A 21,146-nucleotide genomic window follows, 5' to 3' on the forward strand; every position below is an offset into this window, starting at 1 on the left:
TTACAGTCCCCACTACCCTTTTTTCAGAAATTCAATCAATAAAATCAAAATTAGATTGTTTTTGATGTTCTAAACTGCAATAGACCGTGTCAGCGTGAACAAATGAACCCATGGCCTATGAAAGATTTTTTAAGCAAAAGTTAACGTTGTAGTTTTACGAGGGGGTTGAGAAACTGGAAAAGAGCTGATTGATGGATTTGAGATATCTACGTCTGATCTATGTAACAAATTTGTGCGTTTAAAACTGCCGCTAAAAAGCTGGCGATGTTTTCATTTACCAAGATTGGAGGCATCAGTCAACAAAGACATTAGAGGCGAGCGACATAAAATTTTTTATCATTTTTCGAACTGTCATGTCTAATCGGAACGAGAACCTGCTTGTCTTACAACTGCAATTTAAAAAAAAACACAAATTGTGGTGTGGTGATTAATCTGCATGAAACAAAAAGCGCCGAAACCTAATTTGGATTTTCCTATGTAAATATGGGCTGTCAATAAATTGTTTACGTGCGTTGAATATAGTTTTACAGAGTAAAAAGCTCATAATTAATATTTGCCCAGTTCTGACAACAGAAGAATCAATCAAGGGGTCAAATTGAAATATATTTTTTGATAAGTATATTGAATGACTTGTTGATAACCCAAACTTACAACTCTGCTGCTGAAAAACTTATATGAAAAGTGGACGGAGTGAAAGCGATTTATGAGATATAACAAATATGCAGTTTTAGGCGATAAACTCGCCTGGTCTTCATCGACTTGTCTTGTCTTAAGCAGCTCAAGATTTTCTGATTGACAAATCAGCAGTATAAAGGAACCAGTTATATATTTTGGCAGAAAACTCGAGTAAGCAGCTTTTTAATGCGGAATTTTAAGCGAACTCAATATTCGTGGATGAGTAGAAATGTTTAGGGTTTTTAAAAAATTTCAGTTTTCCTTAATACTAGTTGTAAACAAATATGTTAACGATTGCCACCTATTGCATAAAAAAGGCAAAAAAATGCACTAGAAAATATTTAAAGTCTTGTAGGTAAAGTGAAAATTATATTGAAAGTGAAAAAACATTTTTGAGATTTTTTGAAAATCATTCCCCACACGCTATGAAAGTATAAAGTGATAATTTTTCAAATAGCAAAGTACAAAATAGACACAAAGGTTGCCTTATTTCATTTTGGAACATTTTGTAAGACGGATATAATCTTCGTCATAGCACGAAATATAAAGGGCCTTAATCATCCTAAACTTTGACCAAACTGGCAATCTTTAACACTCCATAAATTTACAAACAGATAAAGATAACATTATCTTTCGAACAAAAAAAATGGCTAGTGAAAAAATCGAGGCTTGTCTGGAGAAAAAACTACCCTAATCACAAATATTCCGAAACTTTCTTCAAAAGTCGGTTAATGTTCAACGACGGATTCTAGTCCGATTTTCGAAGAAAATGGTGGAGTATGTTTGCTCGTCTTTTTTTTCTCCAGAAGACTTTTGACAGTACTTTTGACAGTATTTCTATACCATTCAAACTGTTTTGTTGTCTTAAGCTCAAATTTAAAAAATATTATAAATGTGACCTTGTTTCAATAATTTAGGGGTTTAAAAATTGCCAATTAAGTAACGCACGATACATTTCGCGTAGAGAAAGTAATTTTTTTTAAAGTATATCAAATAGTTTTCAAAATTTCAGTTATTTGTGTTTCATTTGGTTTTATAAAATAATGAATTTTTTAAAGCAAAAACTGCTCCAAATACCTTTAAAGGCTGACAGAACATTCAGTGCTTTGACCTGATACGAGCAGTTTTTATGCCATTACTGCCGAGATTTATTGCTTTTACCCACAGAAGTGCATTTCCGGATAGCAAAAAACTTAAACACTATTTCTTGATGTAAGTAGTAAAAAAACAAAAAAAACAGGGAGGGCAAATTCGTTACAAAATGTGGTCTATTTTTTTAACAATGAAAATATCTTTCGTTTTTCAAAATTGAGGTAACAAACATTCCACTTTACAATAAACTGAAAAATTTTCTTTTGCTTTCATAGAGTTCGGTAGCAATAAAAGTGCGACTACTTTGATATACAAAAGTTTTTGGGCTATGCGGAACAACAAATTGTCGTCAGCTATTTGGAATTTTTTGGTTATCCGGGAAATCTGAGAAATTTTTGTCAAAAATAAGATCTTTATAGCATTTCGAGATAGTACAAATCTGTTCAATCCCATAAAAAAGGTCAATCGAGTTTTCGATACTTCAAAGCAATCCCATCACCCCGCTTATTATAGATTTGACTGTGAGAATGGAAACCGGTCGTTATTGTATGATACGACAAATTAATTTTATCAACGAACGATTGGTTTTTGGTTTTGAGAAAATTGAATTTTTTTGCTATCAGGCGACAAAAAAATAGGCTATCTGGGGCAAAAATGTTTCTTGGCTCTTAGGGAACATAATTGTTGTTCAATATCTTGGTACGAATTTATTTTTGGCTGTCCTGGTGATCGACTCCGTGACACGTCACCCTTAATTTTATTATCTGTGACTTAGTTAATACCCTGGGTCTAGATTTTCTTGTTGAAACTGTAAAAACGAAAGTATTTTGAAGAAAAAGAAAAAAAAACAAATCCTAGATAAAAGTTCAATTGCAATTTATAAAAAGCTATACAAAACAAAAAGCAGTGTCGCCTTCCCCATCTCCAGTATACACAAATGATACATTGAAAATCTAACCAGCGACTCAAAAAAAATATATCTTTTCGCATCTTTATAAATATTTTTGTCTTGCTCTGATTATCACTATCCTCGCCAAACAGGCCGCACTAATACAAGTTAGGTATTTCTGAATAGAGTTTGAATGAAAAGAGGAACCTTGGCTACATATAACATGGAGGAGAAAAGACGATTCTACAAAAAGCTATCATCGACATCGTTAGTGTTTGGGAAACTGAATTAGAAAAAATTTCAAGTTCTTATTAATCATTTTTGGCTAAAATGCTTTACCGAAAAAATAACGACTTCTAGTTTTCATTTAGCCCCAAGGTTAAAACTTATTTACGTTCATTCAGTTTTCCATGCAAATACCAACCAACTTAGTTTTACCAACCAGAAGCGCTCCCGCACTCGAATTCCATGGATAAAATTGACTCAATTTAGTTTTATTGTCAGTGTCTATAAAAGTGAAAAAAAAATAATGTGATCTTCTACTTATTAATTAACCCATTATATTGGGTTTCAAATGAATTATAAGGCATTGTGTTTTTTGAGAGGATGAATCAATTTTTGTCAAATTTTGTTGTCTGAGCGTAACATGGGAATCGATTATATGGACAATATTTAAGACCCCGAAAATACATTATAATAGATTTTTTTTCACTTCTCTTAAATGCGGGAGGTCTCAATAGCAAAAAAGAACGGCAATTCTATAAATAATGATATTTTATAATAGCCAGAGAAAGCCATGACAAAAGGAAATTTAAATTATTCTTTGTGACATTTTGATCAGAAACTAATAATTCAAATTTAAATAACTTTTTCCGGCAGTCATCAATTGCTAAATCAATTTAATTTAAAAAAAAAGATAGTATGTGTTAACAAATAACAGAGCCGTTCTCGTGCAATCACGGCGTTATCAACTAAAAATGCATTGTGAGTTTGTTACCAGAAGATTCACCATACTGCAGTTGTGTGTTTTTATTATGGGGACTTTAATCATGACAATAGTGACAAGTTCAAGTACCCCCTTGGTTATTTTCAAGAGATCACTTTTTGTCCCACCGTCCCTAATTTTTAAAAGAAGTTTTTTAGTGGTCTGGTCTGGAAGAGGAGTTCGGAGCCCTCTCCTCCATAACGAGAGCATCCTAGATCCACTGCTGTCTGAAAATGACTAATTTATTGACAAATATTCCTCTGATTTTTTAATAATCTTTTTGAATGATGGTTCCAAACTCTGCATTTTCTGTTATTTCTACTACTCGGTCTTTTTGCCATGGGGGTTACCGTATACTTATGAAGGGTTCAACCAATACAAAATCAAGAAGAAAGTCCGTCTTGTTTATGTTTGGAACATCCAAGAAAGATAATGCACCAGAAAAGCTCTGAACGGCGCGTAAAATCCGTCGTAGAAAGCCGAGAACAAATACGTTTGCCGAACGTACGACGCGAAACTGTTCGTCGCCACTATTGCTTGCTCTGCCTCGGTAGTTGGTTCTCGGTTTTCCGAAAGCACTTTCGGCTCATCCGTTTCCGCAATTAAGACAGTTAGAAACAGAATTCCACAAACAACACCGAGTATAAAATAAGCCTCGTAAAACAACGATTTGAATGACCATTCGTTGACTTCGTTTTTTGGGCTACCCTCGTCAAAAGCTTCGAAATTCTTCCCAATAATTTCGTCATCTAATGGAAAAATGTCGTCGATTTTTGCTTCGACTTTCCCGACACTTGTAGCAGTGATGGAACTTTCCACCACGTGTCGGCGTTTTTTTACGTCATCAGATTTTACCGAAACTCTATACGACGTTTTCGGGGAACTCGCTTCTGTCGATTCCTGCTTAGATTGCGTAATAAGCGTGTCGTATACAGTGTTACCGGATGAGTTTTTAAGTCGTCCTGAGGAGCTTTTCAGAAGTTTCGGACTCTTTCGTGAGTCTTCGGCTTCAAGTAGCTTCGCCCTCGGAGCCTGCATCAACTCCGAAGCAGATCGCCGGGTTGAGACGACCACTTCGGGTTCTGACAACTGATCTCCAGTGAATTTTTGAATTGATCGGCGCAATTCGCCGACTGAGGGTAACTCGTCCTCGCTACTAGCCGTGCTAGTTCGCGTGCTGCTTCGGTTGCTGCTCCGGGTTTGTAGTGTGTCTCGGCTGATCGTTCGGCCGAACTTCTCTGGACTGTGGGATAAGTTCTGCTGGAAAGACTGTGTGATGTCGAGGGTGCTGTCGCGAGTGTTGAACATGGGCTGGTCTGTGATGGAGTCTGGTCTGGAGGGCGCTGCCAGGTTGCTTCTCAGCTGGTTCGTAAGCAGTTGCGCTCTCGTCCACTCATCTTTGCTTCTATTTGAACCATTGAGTGTCGGCGTCTGAAACAAAGATGCTTTATAAGAAAAATTTACAAATTTACGATTTGTCTTATAACAGATTTTCGAAACTATTTTTGTATAGAAAAACTTACCATTCAAACTTGCTGCGAAACAAAATATCGTTTCAAAAACCGACCCTCTTAGGAAATAGACCCTCTCACCACACAAAGGCTCCTCACTTTGGCAATCTTTTTCTATATCAGTTTACAGTCAACTAGCCTAAAAAGTTTTACGAGCACCCTTGACGCCAGTAATTTGATTTTTTGGTCAAAATCATCCAAAAAAAAATCATTCTCGAAAAATTAGATATGGAGCAGAGAATTTTGGCAAAACATGTTATCGTGTTAATGTATATTACGTTGAGAGATCTGAGAAAGATAGTTTGACCGACCTAACAAGAAGTTAAAAAAAGAAAGTCGACGAATCCTGGATCCGCCGCTGTCCCCGACATAAACTTAGAGAACTATACTTTCAATCTCTTATTTTTATTCCAATCGAGCAAACTGTAAGATACGGAACTAATCGTGTTGTATGATTATGCTTAGCATCTGTCGTACCATCTGATCATCGGCCGATGGAGTCGCTTTTGAGGAGGAAGTGGAGTAGCCGCTATCCACAGATACTCCATGTCCATTCATATACATTGCACTGCTATGTCTCCTCCACTCCTCATCCCCCTCCCCCTTCCCCTCCTCCTTAGACTCAAAAGAATCCCCACTCGCGCCCACACTCCCCCCTACCCCACTCAGAGATCCATTCGGGTAGAGTTCGCCCCCTCTCCACTCTGATTGGTTCCTCGTACTCTGTCTCGGCAGTGTCGCCGATGACGTCATGTAGTCCAAGTGCACTCCTGTCCCATTCTGATTCACCACTCCTCCCCCTCCCCCTCCTCCCCCCATTCCTCGATCTCCTCCCACTGCCCCTCCCCCTCCCCCTCCTCCCCCCATTCCTCGTTCTCCTCCCACTGCCCCTCCTTCTCCCCCTCCTCCCCCTCTTCCTCGTTCTCCGCCTCCGCCTCGATCTTTTCCTCCAAGTATGACAGAAGAGTGTCGTGAAGTGGTGTCACTGTCGTAGTTTGACATGTCGTTTAGAGTCGTGATTGTGTTGAGGTGGTGATTGCCGTTGGACATGTCGACCGAGGGGTTCGGAGACAGCAGCAGGAAACTGCGTCTGGATGTGGCCGCTGATCTGTCCAGACTTCGCTCCACAACTCTGCTTCTCTCCCGCATCGAAGGTGTTCTTGAACATTTCAAAAACAATACTCAACATTTTGAGGGCATACAGGATCATCTGGGTCAAAAAGTCTGTGAGAGTGAAATATAAATGAAAAATAACATGGTTTTTAGCTTTTATGTAATTTCATTCCATATATCGTTGTTAACTGTTCGTCCAGTGCTTTCCCAATTGTCACCAAAAGAGAGCCCAGAATTACTCTTTAAAACTACAATTTACCAGACAAGGTGTAATATAAACTATTAAGTTCAATAAACAATAAACAATTAGTCTGCAGCCAAAATTGAACTGGACTTACCTCTCAAACTTCGGGGCGTTTCTGCCGAGGCTAGTGGATCTCAATTGATCAGCTGTGCGACCACTGAAAAACAACAATCATATACGAATTTATACAGCTTGAGGAATAATAAATGATAATAATATCAGAGTCGCACTGGAATTTCTGACCTAAATTTGAGAGAAGATCCTTTTTTGAACAGAGATCGACTGGACCTGATCTTCTTGGGAGTCTTGCCCGCTTCTTGGCTAAAAAAAACAATTTGGAAATGGGAGATTGAGCAAGGGCTGATTTAGATGGCATTATAGCATACCCTATGGGTTGACCATTATACAAAAAAGTAACTAATCACAATCTTTCGTGGCATATGGCTTTCATGGCCACTGCTAAATTAGACAAAAGCCATACAAGAACCAGACAGAAAGTGGAGCTTAAACTAACTGTATGCATTTAAATAAAAACGTTTACTATGTCTTGTCCATCTAATTCTACCCAAGTGTTGTTTCGACTGGGATGTGCTTGTGATCTTATTAGGAAGTGATAAGTAGAAATAGTGAGTGTGATTACGTGAAGAAGACCATGTGTTCCACTGCACTGCTCCACACGTGCTTCGCATTCGTCTCACTCCCGAAGTCGAACAGTGTCTTGTATGGCTTCACTGTGCCCCTCTCCTTCGCCACCACCTGATCATGTCCACATTCACACATGTCATCATGGCCATTACTACTCACTCAATGGCCAAATACTTTCATCATTTTCTACTTAACATATATTAAAAAAACTAGGATAGCCGGTTGCACCTAAGCAAGCAGCATAGAATTCTCCGACATATTCTTTAAAAAAATACATTAGAAGTTTTTTTTCCAAATTAGTGTAGTTTTTTGTTCTTGGCGAGATAAGTTGATCTGACGAAAGCTTAGAACTTAGGCGTATTCGATAGTTTTTTTCGGAAAATGATTTGAAAAAAAATATGAGAAGTTTTCATAATTTTTTTCAGAACTTGTTTTTGATTTTTCAAAATTCTTGTTTGAAGTTTTATTCCAAAATGGCGCCAAAAAACTTCGAAAAGTAAATTTACAAGAATTAAAATTAATGTTCAACTGCTTATTCTTCTATAATAAACACAGCCTGCTCGCGCTCACTTTATTCGCTCGAAATTAAACCAAAATTCAAAAACTTCAAACTTTTTTGACGACACTGAGAAATGTTTTTGGAAACTTGTAGCTTGTTTTCGAAGCGCGACTGAATAGTCTTTAATATCATATATCATTCGACCAATTCCGATGATTATCTATGGTGCCTGATTTTGCGTGAATAAAAAAAACGAAAATACACCCTCACACAAAGTTCCTCCCCGTTGTTAATGATCGAAACAAAAATTTAAAATAATAAAAACTTTAAAAAATGTAAGAAACGATCTTTTATACGACACCTGTTATTGTATGACAAGTGTAATACTTTGTAAGAACCAAAAATTGGTTAGCTCGAATAATGAAGTGGTATTAACAAGAGTGTTTAGCTAATTGGTTGCTGACCTTGAGAAACTTTCCATCTATGGTCATGCGTACTACATTGGACCAGGGGAACAGTCTGGCCAGTTTGTTGCTCTCGAACAGACAGAGGCCCTTCCAGGTGAAGCTGAAGTGCAGTGGGGTGCCCTGGTCACTCTGAAAAGAACAACTAAATAAAAGAAGGCGGAGAAAAAGCGCGTAGAAGTTTACTGTTTTATCTCTATAGCCTAAAAAATAGTAGATTATAATGTATTTTTAATGGATTAAATCGAATATATTGTAATTTTATAGATACTGGCCATATTTTTATCCATGGGCGCTCGTGGCGGCAAAGTATCACCATTTTTGAGAGGAGGGTGGACACCCCGTGACGTTGGCCTCTTGACCCCTAAAGGGTCCCATGATGCTCGGTTGTTACTATTTTAAGAGCTCCAATTTCAGTCTGCCAGTCGTAACTTTTTCTAAAGGTGCCGTTGGCATCCATTCTCACCAAGTTTGAAGAGCGCGAGTGCGCTTCGAAAAAACACAAAATCACGCGCCTAAAACGCCAATTTTGGCCTTTTATTAAAAACTCTCGTGCAGCCCAAAAAGTTTCTATTGTTGTGGGAGACCTCGGAAAATCAATTTGGTCGACTTAGAAAAAACCCAATCGGAAAATCAAAAGTCTCGACCAGGAGCGGATTTAGGGTCGAGACTTGTAATTGTTTTTTAGGTCGAGACTTGATTTTTCGATTTGGCTCTAAGGTTGAGACTCTCGACCTTAAAATCAAATCGGAAAATCAATAATGTCGACCTAAAAATTTTTTTTTTGAAGATTTCCAGGAACTTTTTTGCAAATGTGCCTCTTCTTCATGCTAAAATCCGTCCCTGAGCAATACTATCTTGGGGGAGTGGGAAGTAGTGAGTGAAGTGCATTGAAAGTAGGAATGGAAGAGAGGTCAACCTTGCAGGGGTATGGATCCACTCCGTATGTCTGCATGGTGGCTGTAAACAGCAGAAAGCTCCTCTCAGCGTCACTCGTGCTCACATCTCTAAACACACACCCACATCCGATTAGGACAACACAACAGTAGGCTTGTTGAGCCTCCACTCCAAGGGATCAGAGGAGACTTTTAGGCAAGTGTGCTACTAAAATATAGTGATATTGGAAAATATAATAAGTGGAAATATTGCAAAAAATCTTGAAGATGAATCAATTAACGATTTTATCTTTTACAGACTGAGGATTTATGAATTCTATTAAATTGGTATATGCTTTGAAAATGCTGATTATGTCGTATTATAGGAAGTGTTGCATAAGATAATTACGTCATTTTGTCCCGATGGTACTGTTCGACTGTGTCGTGGAACTCGTGGTCTTTGAAGGCGGCCGCCAACTTCATCTCTTTTGAATATCCCGGCAACAGGTCTTGCTCGTCGTACGGACCCAATGTCGCTGAAAAAGACTTTAGATTTTTTTCTTGTGAATCGAAACTTCAAATGGAATCGAGTGGGTCAATGCGCGTAATATAAATCTGAATATTTAATGTTGTCTAATTTCGAAGACCATAGTGACAATTTTCGAAGACCATAGCATAGTGACGGAATATATGTGTTCCGGGTGGTTTTTTCTCCAGACAAATTTTGACTAGCAATTTTTTTTATATCAGCTGAAAGGTATTGCTGTTTGAAATCAAAGTTTTTTAAAAACTCTGCACCAAAAAATAAGGTCAATTTAATGAAAGCGAGCACATCTCCAAAGAGCTTCGCCCTGATACGAACAGTCTGGTTGATGTTAGATTATGATTGAAGGGAGATGCTTAGAAGAATGAAGTCTTCGGCTGACCTTGCAACACATATGCACAGAGAAGGGCAGCCTCACTTCTGGTGCTCAACAGTCTGCCGTGTTCCAAGTCGCGTTTCACTTGCAGAAACAACTGGTATCTGAAACAACAGCCACTCAATTTTTTGATTTCCACGTAAAATCAGGTATCACAAATAATCATGGGATTTTGTTGATAGTCATATCGTATTTAAGCCTTTTTAGGCGTGGTTCGTACGACATTTGAAAATTTCCCAAAAAAGTTTCGAGTTGAAAAAACCGGGATTGAAATTTTTGATTTTTCGCATATTTTTGAGCGAGTAAAGCGATCGAGTAACGTTCGTTATATAAGAAAATTAGCAATTTCGGCTGAAAAAAAATGAGCTTCTCTGGCGAAAACTTTCAAAAAATTGCTTATGCCTAATTTTTGTTCCGACTTTCGATACGAAAGTAACGGAATATTTGTGCTCGGGGTGGGTTTTTTTTTTTCAGACAAATTTCGACTTTTTAACTATCCATTTTTGACGGAATTTTTTTATATCATTCAAAAGGTATTGTTGTCCTGAGCTTAAATTTGAAAAGATATTTCACCTGTGGTCATTTTTTGTTAAGTTATGAGGGTTCAAAGATTGCCATTTTGGCCATTTTGACCAATTTGGGTCAATTAACGCGCGATATAATTCGCGCTATTAACGCGTAAGCGGAGATTTAATCCTTAGAAATTGTTCCAAATTGGTTGAACGAAGCTTATTTGCCATAATTGATTTGTTACAAGGAACGAAATTTCTCTTTTTATACTTTATATGGCGTGTGGGGGGATGATTTTCATTAAAAATTTCAAATTTAAAAAAAAAATTTCATTTTGTTTTATTTCATTTGATTTTATTATGTTATTACTGCTGCTCCATAAACCCTAAAAGGCAGTCGGAACATTCAGGGCTTCGCCCTGATACGAGCAGTCTTGTCTATATTTCTACACGTTCGCTTAGTTCTATCATCACTCGACTACCCAAAAAAAAGACAGTAACTCGGCGGAATCTTTTTCTGAGAATGTGGTCGGGACTAGGCTTGTCTTGTTGCAGTTTAAATTGCGATGATTGTCTCAGTCTACATGCTCTGATTTCAATTTTTACTCATCTTAACTGGGAACACCTGCCAAGTTCTACGTTGTGTCCCACCTTCCCTGTTAGAAACATTAACTCAGGTAATAAGCAGTTTTGTGAAATCTTACGATCAATTATTCAGAGTGGAATAGAACTTTGACAGGCGTGGGTTTTTCTGCGCAAATTTAGGTTACGTATAAAAAGCATCGATTGTTGTGTCATGTCAAAGCAGTTTCAGTTCTGATTCCTATTCAGAACATTTATTCCGTACGAGGGAGGGGGGAGATTAAAATTGATGGAACATTTGCAGAATCAAGCTGAAGAAGGCCTCTCAATTACGTCATGTCGATATTTTCCTTATTGTTACCTACCCGCATCCAAGTTTAGGCGTAAATAATCGATTATAACGGATTATTATGATAATTTTTTGACAATTATAATCGATTATAATTACCAAAATTAGGTCCTTAAGGGATTTATAATTGATTATAATCGTGACATTTTCCAAGAGATTATAATCTCTTATAATCGATTATAATTGATTACAGTTCTTACTAAAAACCCTTAAAATCAATTATAATCGATTATAATCGATTATAATTTCTCATTTTGCCAAAATTTTGCGATATTCGAATTAAATTTTATGGGTTATTAATTTTGTGTCAGTTAGAAAATCTCTAAAAGAGAGATCTCTTGAACACTTTGGTTCATCTGAACACAAAGTTTTACCACGAAACAAAAGTTTCATAGAGATCCTTTCATATGAAGGGAAAGGTTCTCGCGGTATATGAAAAATAAATTTTCCGAATCAATCATGAGACTGAATCAATTTGCTGATGTTTTGGTGTTTAAAAACGCTTAAAATATGCATCACAAAACAACCCTAATGGGGAAGAAATGAAAAAAAAACTTATAATTTTGAATCAATTGGAAAACTTTTAAAATATTTTTCTCATTTTTTATAGAAACCAATGTCCACAAAAAGCATAAAATATAAGCAATTTAGATGCACTTCGAAGACAAAAATGGACAAACAAAAGGGATTATAATCAATTATAATCGATTATAATGGATTTTTGTGCAAAACTAATGAAATAGAAATTTGAATAAAAATAATGGATTATAATCAATTATAATCGATTATAATTTTATCGAAAAATAGACGAATAAAAAATTGATTATAATCGATTATAATTGATTATAATTGATTATAATTTGATTTTAAAAAGAGTGATTATAATCAATTATTAATTGAATAAAATCGATTGTTTCTCAATTTTAGTGAGACTGGTACTAAAATCGTAATATAATCGATTATTAACGCTTGAAACTGGATGCGGGTAGTACTGCGCGAAAACATTCGATTCTGATTGGCCCTAAGTTTTCAACTTAAGACTAAATTAACATCCTCTCCCCTCAAATGTTTATTCGTTTCGCAACCTTCGAAATAAGCAATTGAATTTTCTAAAAATGTGATTTTATGTTCAATTATTGTTTATCTTTTCTTCTATTTTCAAAATTAAAATTTCCCGGTTTGCTTGGAAAAAAATTTCATCATTTTTATTTTACATTTATTTTTTAAAAATTTTGAATTTATGATGTCCCAAAAAATTGAAATCGAAACGTATGACCTTAAAATATCGACTAAAAAGATACTTCACATCATGTATATTGCTTAATTTAAATTTTCAAGTGCTTTTCCCTTAGTAATAGTTATACTGGATTCTGGTCTGTTTGAATAGTGACTGTCTTCCTAATGTTTTGAATGTATCTCATTCTTTTTACTTTCTAGTAAACGCCTCGCTACAAAACAGCGCTACGGTACAACAGTGCTGAAAAAAAAATTATCCGCGCAGACCGCTCGTGAAAACTTGCCGCCATGATAGCAAACTGCAATAGCTTGAAACGAAAAAAAAATCAGCGTAATACCAAAAAATCAGAGCAATTGTTATCGAGTAAAAGACGCCATATTAACAAACAGTGGTAATATCTTGTGTTGACGTTCTGTAAATTGTATTTACTAAGTTGATATTTGTTTTAGGAAAACAATTCAGTATTTCGAACTTACAAACAAAAAATTATTGAATTTAATGACAATAACTTAGAAAAATTATCATGTTTTTGTTGTTGGGTTGGTTTTTTTCTTCAGAATATTTTCGATTAAATCAAGATTTGTGTTGAAATTTTGAATCATCATGACAGGTATTGGTTGTCCTCAGTTCAAATTAAAAAACAATATTTTAACTGCAACCTTTTTTGTAAATTTGAAGGGGCTTAAAGGTTTCAAATTGAGCCAATTGGGGCCAATTAACGCTCGATATATTTTGTGCTAATAACGCGAAACGGAAACTTAAGCCGTCCTACAAATCGCTTAATTTGAAATGAGCCATGCTGTTTAATCTATATAAAACTTTGTTTTATCATTTTTATGACTCTGTACTTTTTTAAGCATGTGAGGTTTGTTTTCACAAAATTTTTTGAAAAAAAATACTTGTTTTTAAAATTTTTCCTTATATTTTTTCTGAGGCTTCGCCCTGATACGAGCAGTCTTAATTCTGATTTTAGCATCAGGTTTCTGATATTTGTTCGAATAGTAAATCATACAATTTTAAAATAATTGAAATATTTTTCCTCGTCAATAAACGCTACTGATCTAAATTTCGGGTGGCGGCAATCAGGCCGACGGATTTTAAGCCGAATCGTATAAATCAGAATTCAAAACGAACCAAATATTTGAAATAATTAAACTACTGTTTTTTATTGAAATATGCATTTTATAGAGAATTACCGACATTCAAATATTTAGTAGCTTTTTACAATTGCTTAGCATTAAATTGAGGTTCAAGAATGTCAAAAAATTTAAATTTCGTAGATTGTGTTCATCCTGTGTATAACTTATGCAATGCAAAAAACCGGCTGAATTAACAAACAAAAGCCATCTGTAAATAGTGTATTGTTACAAACAACGACTAATTTGGGCGATATTTGTTTTTGTTTTGATTTTTTTATGGAAAATGACGGAAGGAATAATTGTGCTAGGAGTGTTTTTTTTCTCCAGACAAACTTGGACTTTTTAACTAGCAATTTGGCGCAAATATTTTATATCACTCGAAAAGTATTGCTGTCTTGAGCTCAAATTTAAAATGACATTTCACTTGTGATCATTTTTTGTAAATTTTTGTGGTTCGAAGATTTGGAGTACTGCAAATGATTTACAATGAACATTTTTGATTTGTTTGATCAAAAAATGTTAATGTAATTTGTCATCTTGATGCCAGTCTCTATGAGTAAATTGAAGATGCTTTAGTTGATTGATGTTTTAAGCGACAGAAAAAAATCAACTTCAAAAAAAGTTGCGACAACAATTACACTTAAAATTACTTTGAAAGCGTCTAAAAAGTGAGAATTTTCGAAGCATCAACAAATGCAAAAAACAAGGATAGCTGGTTGCTGTCCAACTAGCACAGAATAGTCCGAGCATATTCATCAGAAAAAAAAACAGAAAATTTTTTTATTCTTTTCTTAAACTAGCGTCGTTTTAGTGAGTAGAAAGATTCGAGAACTATACAAACGCATGCGTGATAGATTAAGGAATTAAATGAATAACAAATAAAAAATGAAAAATAGTGAAAACATTTTTATAATTTTTTCTTAAATTTTGTACAATAAATTTAATCGTTATTGCTAAATAATTGCTCAAAGAAACATCCAAAACTAGTTCTCATGATAGTAAAAACAATCAATTTTGTGAGCCGAGACTTAGAAAAAATAAAGCTGTTTTCAAATTTTTGTCGTTTGTTATCAGCATGGTTAATAAAAGGAGCAGAACAAAAAACTGGAGATTAGGTTTTATTCGTTAGTCATAGGAAACGATTTGCTCTAGAAAAATTTCTTGTTAAACAAAAAAATCAACAAAAAATTTTTAATGACATTTTTTCAAGTTTTGCGGTTTTTGACATACTTAACATTTTGATTCTAAAAAGGCGCTAAATGACCCAAAAAAACCAAAGTTACTCAAGTAAAACTAAGTTTTTACGTTTCAAATTAAGCTATTCTAAGCTTGTAAGCAATTAAAATAAAAATAGCCGGTTACTGAGCAAGCAGCACAGAATGTTCCCAAATTGATGTCGTTTTTTTCTGCATGTTGTAATAAAAAAAATCTGATTGAAATAATAAAAATTAGGCATATTTGAAAGTAATAGAAAAACGAGAAAAACGAAAAAAAATTGAAAAACATTTCAAATGTTTTTTCAAAATTTTTTGCGGAAATTTTTCAAGTTTTGATTCCCAAAGTTGCGCTAAAAAACTTAACAAACCGCCTTCATCTGGGAAAACTAAGTTTTCACAGCTTAAATCAAGCGTCAAAAAGCTATTTCAGTTACTAACTTCCTTACTAATGAGCTCGAAATTAGACCAAAAATCAAAAATTCAAAATCAGTTTTTCTCGACACTGTGAAATTTTTTTTGAAAATTTATTAAGATTGTTCGAATCACGGCTGAAAGGGCTTTGATATCATATATCACTCAACCCAGTCCGATGATTGTTTGTGGTACTTGGTTTTGCGTGGAGAACAAAAAAAAACTAAAACAGACGCGAATAGAAAGTTCCTCGCCATTTTCAATGGTCAGAACAAGCACACTCGATTGGTCGGAACAATGACTACAATACAGAATTGGCAAGTAGCGAACATATTGCTTCGTTGAGTATAAATTCGGCATGCGATAAAAATAGCGTGAGTGAATGGGTGCTTGTCGCTAATCTAGAAATTTGCAAAGAAGCCACACAATTAGTAGAAGAAGTAAATTTTAACCGAAGGTCATTTTCATCTACGTTTTGTAAAATTTTACCAAACAAATCATTGAGATTTTTTTTAAAAATCTATGTTTAAATCTATAGAAGTTTTCGCCAGGAGGATGGTGGTTATGGACATCTAGTGCTACCTGAAGATCAATCAGCAATGGCTTTAGTTAATATACCTGGTGATGTCTTCGTGTACGATTGACAAGTCGGAGGGGTAATACTTCACGCGGAAACACAAGAGGTAAGGAGCCACACCTAAACAACAAGCAACTAAGAAACACGGATAGAAACGGATATTATGGGCACTTTTACTAATTCGATAGTCTTCGGAAGAAGAACTAATAGAATGACAATAAACACACTCACATTGAGACAGTTGTTTCGTGATCTGTTTCACGGGGTTCAACCAGTGCTGAAAAATAAAAGCGTACATATAAAATATCGGTTAGAAGATCCTACAGAGCTATAGTTGATTCAGTGGTTTGCACAGGAATTTTTTGAGGCTGAGTTGGCGGTTCTTAGCAAAATTTTTGGATGTTTTGTCAACCTATTTTTAGGGCGACTAAGCTGGCTTTCCGACTGGGCACGCTACTGAGCTAGCTGATTAATTTAATTAGTTAATTACAATAGTATAAATCCTTTCAATCCTACCCACCCTCTGCCCGTTTCTGTCCACAAATCTCAGTCCGAAGTAATCCATTTCGATGATATTGAGTTTGTTGCACACATCCTGGAGCAGTTTCGACCCAGCTTCCTCCTTCTAAATTATTAGCCCAAATCAAGCGCATAGTCACTACACTTTAGTTTGAGGGGGCCTTTTAACATCGATAAACTGCCTTTTATGGTCGATAAAAAGGTCTTTATTTGAAAAATTGTTGGAAAATGAGTAAAAAACAAACAAAAAAGAACTCTTTTTTTTTCATTAAATAATTTGTAATACCTTACCATGCCAAGAAAAGTATAAAGTGAAATATGTTGCATCTGGTTGTATTATTCGAAGAAAACGGAATATTTATGCTCGGTGTGGTTTTTTTTATTCTGTCAATTTTCACAGATCGAAATAATAATTTTCAACAAAAGTTTTTATTCTCCATTGAAGATATGGACTTCTTGAGTTCTAATCTAAAAAGATATTTTACCTCCGATTATTTTTGGAAAGTTCTGGGGGTTTGAAATTTGTCAAATTGGCCATCATCTGGACTAAGTTATGCGCGCTTTGAAGAATTTCTTCATAATGCTGATAGCGTAAGGAGAATTATTTATATGTGGCGAATTATCCCGCACAACAAAATCGGTCCAAAATGAATTGAGGCTAGCTAATTGGATCGGTCGTATCAATTTCGACTCCAAATTTTACACTTTGATGCTGCCCAAAATGTATAGGTTTTCAACATTTTCTTTTCAACCAAAAACTATTTGATATGAGTTAAGGGACAGATGGATATACGAGCAGTCTTGTTTTTGTCTCAATGCATTTTGAAATTGTTCAATTTGCCGCTTACACTTTATTAGGACGACATATTTGAAGCGTACGTTATCCCTTATTGAAATATATTGGTCAAAGAAGTTTCAAATTCAATCCTCATATTTATCGAAAAAACTGTCACCAAATTTTTTTTTTTAATTTTGAGCTTTGCTCATCAATTTTTTTAGGATGATCTTGAAAAACTCTTCTTCGAGTGTTGAAAATTTACAGCCTCTTAAACTTTAGCGAAAAATTTTGATTAATTTGCCTAATGATCTTTAACGATTGATATGATTTCAAACAACAAAAAAACAACAATTTTTTAAACCTTTTTGAAAAACTGCTATTAAACGCTATGTAAGTACTAACTGGTTTATTTAGCGTCTAGTAACAAAACTTTAGGATCAATTAGCCAGCAGAAATTCTTTTTCAAGCCTTTTCAGACCGGGTTCAACTAAACGCTCACGCATTGAAAAATTGTTTACATTGCTCTTTAATTCTATCGAATTAGCCAAACTAGCAACTTTCAATCCCCTATATCGTTCAGAAAAAATTACCCATGAAAAATCTATCCAATTTTGATACCTCAATATGATAATTCAAGGCCCCATTGCTTTTCAGACTGTGGAAAATTATCTGTTAAAAACAGTTTGTTAAACTTTCGAAAAAATTTTCAATGAAGAAACGATACCGGGCACACACTTTCCGTCTACTTCATTACAGCAGCCAGTTAATATTCTCAGTATCAATTGTTTAAGTGCTGTTTCCTTTGCATTTTTCGCTAAACTGTAAGCGAAAACAACGCAAATTGTTCAATTGTGACTGAAAGAGCCCTCCAGTTCTAACACATATGTTTCTTGTGCGATGAAAAGATGTGATTAAATTTCAAGTGAGAGAAAACAACAAAAGGTATAATTAAAATGTTTCAAGAAAAAATTGTTATTCAGATTCATGGCTCTTATAAACAGAAATTTCTCAATTTTTCTGGAACGAATTTGAAAATGGACGGCAGCAATTATATACGCGTTGAAAATCCAAAAATAATGGCACGACCAGATGATAATCAACAAACATTGCTAAAAGACATAGGGTTAGAGAAAAATTTTAATTTCAGCAGCTTTACTTTAATGTACCAACAAGGCCAAAGTAACAATTTTACAACTTTGATCACTTAAGAATTTTGAGGTTTTTGCTTTTGTTTTTCCGAAATTGTCAAATAGTACCGGTAACTGTTATAATTTGAACTGTATATAGAGTTACCTTGACCAGTTAGTTGAATTGATTTATAGTGCATCATGAATAATTCGCAATTACGCTTTCACATCACAGGTAAACTCATAAAAGTGCGCATAAATTACATGTACTCCAAGATTAGGGCGAATGTGGCAGTTTGCAAAACCCATCTATGTAACCAAAAATGAAATCAGACTAAATATTTTTTTTGAATTTAAATCAAAAAGTCAGGGTTTAAGAGCAGAAATTTTTTTTATTGTTGAAAATTATTGTTTCGATCTCAAAATTTGACCTGAAAAAAGAATCACCCCAAAAGCACAATCTTTCCATTTATTTTTTTAAAAGTCTATGCCATGACTGCTCGTGTCATGTCGAAACTCTGAATGATCAAATTGTATTAAAGGTGTCTCAAGTATATTTGTTCTAAGAAGAGAATTTTATCTAATTAGTTATCTATTATTTTATAATTAGAAAAAATAAAAATGCCCGTTACCCATAGTTCGTTCGTGTACATCTTAGAGGCTTTTTTTCTGGCAAAAACTTGCCCTCAGAAAATAACAAGTATAAAAAAGTGCTGTTATTAACTGTTAGCATACCTCAAAAGTGAAGTCGGCATTGTCATTGTCGTCTATGAACTTGACTGCACATTTGTAGTAACTGTATTGCTGTTGCTGCTGCAGCTGCTGCTTTCCCTCCTGGGAGGACGAAGATCTTCTGGTCGGACTGATCTCGATAACTGGGTAACTACCTGCTGTCTCACTACTCATCACTAACTATTGCCACTAATTAGTATTAAAATTATAACTATAACCTGGTTATAATTAAAAAGTTATGACTTAAGAGATCACGGCTCAACAAATATCACTTAAGGATATCAATCGGGATGGGTCCATAGTTTATGAGCTAATACTCCACAGCATAAAACAAACTTACATTATAGTGGAAAATACAACCATTTGAAGATGTTTTAGTACAAATGAAAATTTTAAATTTAAATTGTTTGTTCAGAATCTATATATGTACTAGTTCTGACTTTGATGTCATACTAATAATTTTTTCGCCGGCTTTTTTTTGACACTGCACATTTTATGTTAACTTCATGCAGTTGGTGTCCATTTGGTGCTTTTTCCTGCAAAGATGGAAATTTTTAAGTTGTTGGACAGTAAATGAAAACTTGTTTGCATAAAGAAAAAATAATTATGACTTCAATGCGTGTTGGTGCTAGTATAAGAAGTTTTTTTCAATTACAACGATATATTATATTGGTTTAAGCAAACAGCGGCTTTTAAAACAAAATGTAAACTTTAAAAGTGGTATAACGCTTTTTGTGTAAAAAATAAACTAGTTCTTTCACGCTGAGATCTGCTTGGTAAGAAATACTCCAAAATCTGTTAGTTTTGCTAGATGTGCTTAACTGCCTTTACATTTTAAAATACAACACTGAAAATGTTTCCAGTCACTTTTTTCCAGTGGCTTTGCTGGCACCAGTTTTTGAAATGCTTCGATTGTGACTGTTGTTTGAGATAAGTAACATATTGCGATAATAATGAGCTGAGTTTGCCAAACATCATTCTGAATCATGTAGCTTGTTGCAAAAAAGCTTTATAAATTTTTGACATTTGATGCCATTATTCCATTAATTCAGACTCTTTAGGATTGATGGAGCCGAGCCCAACGTTCAAGCACCGCTAAATTCGCGTACATTTTTTGGAAAAATGCAATTAATTTATTGGAACTTATTGGTTAAAAATTTGGCCAACAAAGGCATTATTGGTACGTTTTCTCAAAAAATATACTTGTGGCTTTGAATAGTCGGGTCTCTTCAGAGTTTGAGGAGGGCGTGGAAATTCATTTTGGCTGCTTTTATAAGAAATCAGGCTTTGTGGATAATTAATCAATTTTTTTTTCCACTTTTTAACTCGAGGTTGCACAGTTTTTTTACTTGCAGACGAACAGTTTTTCAGTTGCATGCAAAATGGAGGCTTTGTTACCAAAACTTTGGGCCCCGAGCTGTAAATATTGTAGATTTGCACCTACGCGTATATTGCATAAACTAAAACATCAAATCTGAACAGATCTTGTGCGAAGATGATCCTTGTTTCATTTGCACATGGGCAACTCTGTCTCAGTTCTGAGATATAGATATGGAATTTTTCACAAATTCAGTCCTGATTTCACAAAGTCAGAACTGATTTCACAAAATCAGAACTGATTTCACAAAATCAGAACTGATTTCACAAAATCAGAACTGATTTCACAAAATCAGAACTGATTTCACAAAATCAGAACTGATTTCACAAAATAAGAACTGATTTCACAAAATCAGAACTGATTTCACAAAATCAGAACTGATTTCACAAAATCAGAACTGATTTCACAAAATCAGAACTTATTTCACAAAATCAGAACTGATTTCACAAAATCAGAACTGATTTCACAAAATAAGAACTGATTTCACAAAATCAGAACTGATTCAGGCCTTTACAGAATGGAGCAGGTCTGCTATGAAATATAGTCTGAGAGGCATAATTGATAAAGATCCTCCTTAAAATCTGAATTGCTTATTTTAATGCAGTAATTTGTCGTTTCACAAATCAAAAACCTCCTTTCTAACTTTAACTAATTTTAAACATTTTTAACACGAAAAAAA

General features: G+C 34.8%; 1 protein-coding gene across 1 annotated transcript; it reads right to left on the bottom strand.

Moving 5' to 3' along the window:
* Positions 1-3,460: 3,460 nt before the first annotated feature.
* Positions 3,461-19,912, bottom strand: LOC134843809 (uncharacterized). The gene is made up of 13 exons (XM_063860094.1): positions 19,093-19,912; positions 16,454-16,558; positions 16,165-16,210; positions 15,975-16,053; positions 9,919-10,016; positions 9,402-9,528; positions 9,037-9,124; positions 8,118-8,249; positions 7,150-7,265; positions 6,753-6,830; positions 6,604-6,666; positions 5,630-6,311; positions 3,461-5,072 (listed from the first exon to the last, which is right to left on the bottom strand). Exons 1-13 carry the CDS (start codon positions 19,261-19,263, stop codon positions 4,047-4,049), a joined length of 2,811 nt encoding a protein of 936 aa, XP_063716164.1. The 5' UTR covers positions 19,264-19,912; the 3' UTR covers positions 3,461-4,046.
* Between the last annotated feature and the right edge of the window lie 1,234 nt (positions 19,913-21,146).

This window comes from Symsagittifera roscoffensis, chromosome 4, assembly GCF_963678635.1.
Source record: "Symsagittifera roscoffensis chromosome 4, txSymRosc1.1, whole genome shotgun sequence".
In the NCBI taxonomy this organism is placed as follows: domain Eukaryota; kingdom Metazoa; phylum Xenacoelomorpha; order Acoela; family Convolutidae; genus Symsagittifera; species Symsagittifera roscoffensis.

Coding starts and splice junctions, on each gene's coding strand:
- LOC134843809 (XM_063860094.1), bottom strand. CDS start 19,263: ATGAGTAGTGAGACAGCAGGTAGTTACCCAGTTATCGAGATCAGTCCG. Junction 7,266..8,117: donor TAGATGGAAAGTTTCTCAAG/GTCAGCAACCAA, acceptor GGACATGATCAG/GTGGTGGCGAAGGAGAGGGG. Junction 5,073..5,629: donor CATCGGCCGATGATCAGATG/GTACGACAGATG, acceptor TCTTTGTTTCAG/ACGCCGACACTCAATGGTTC.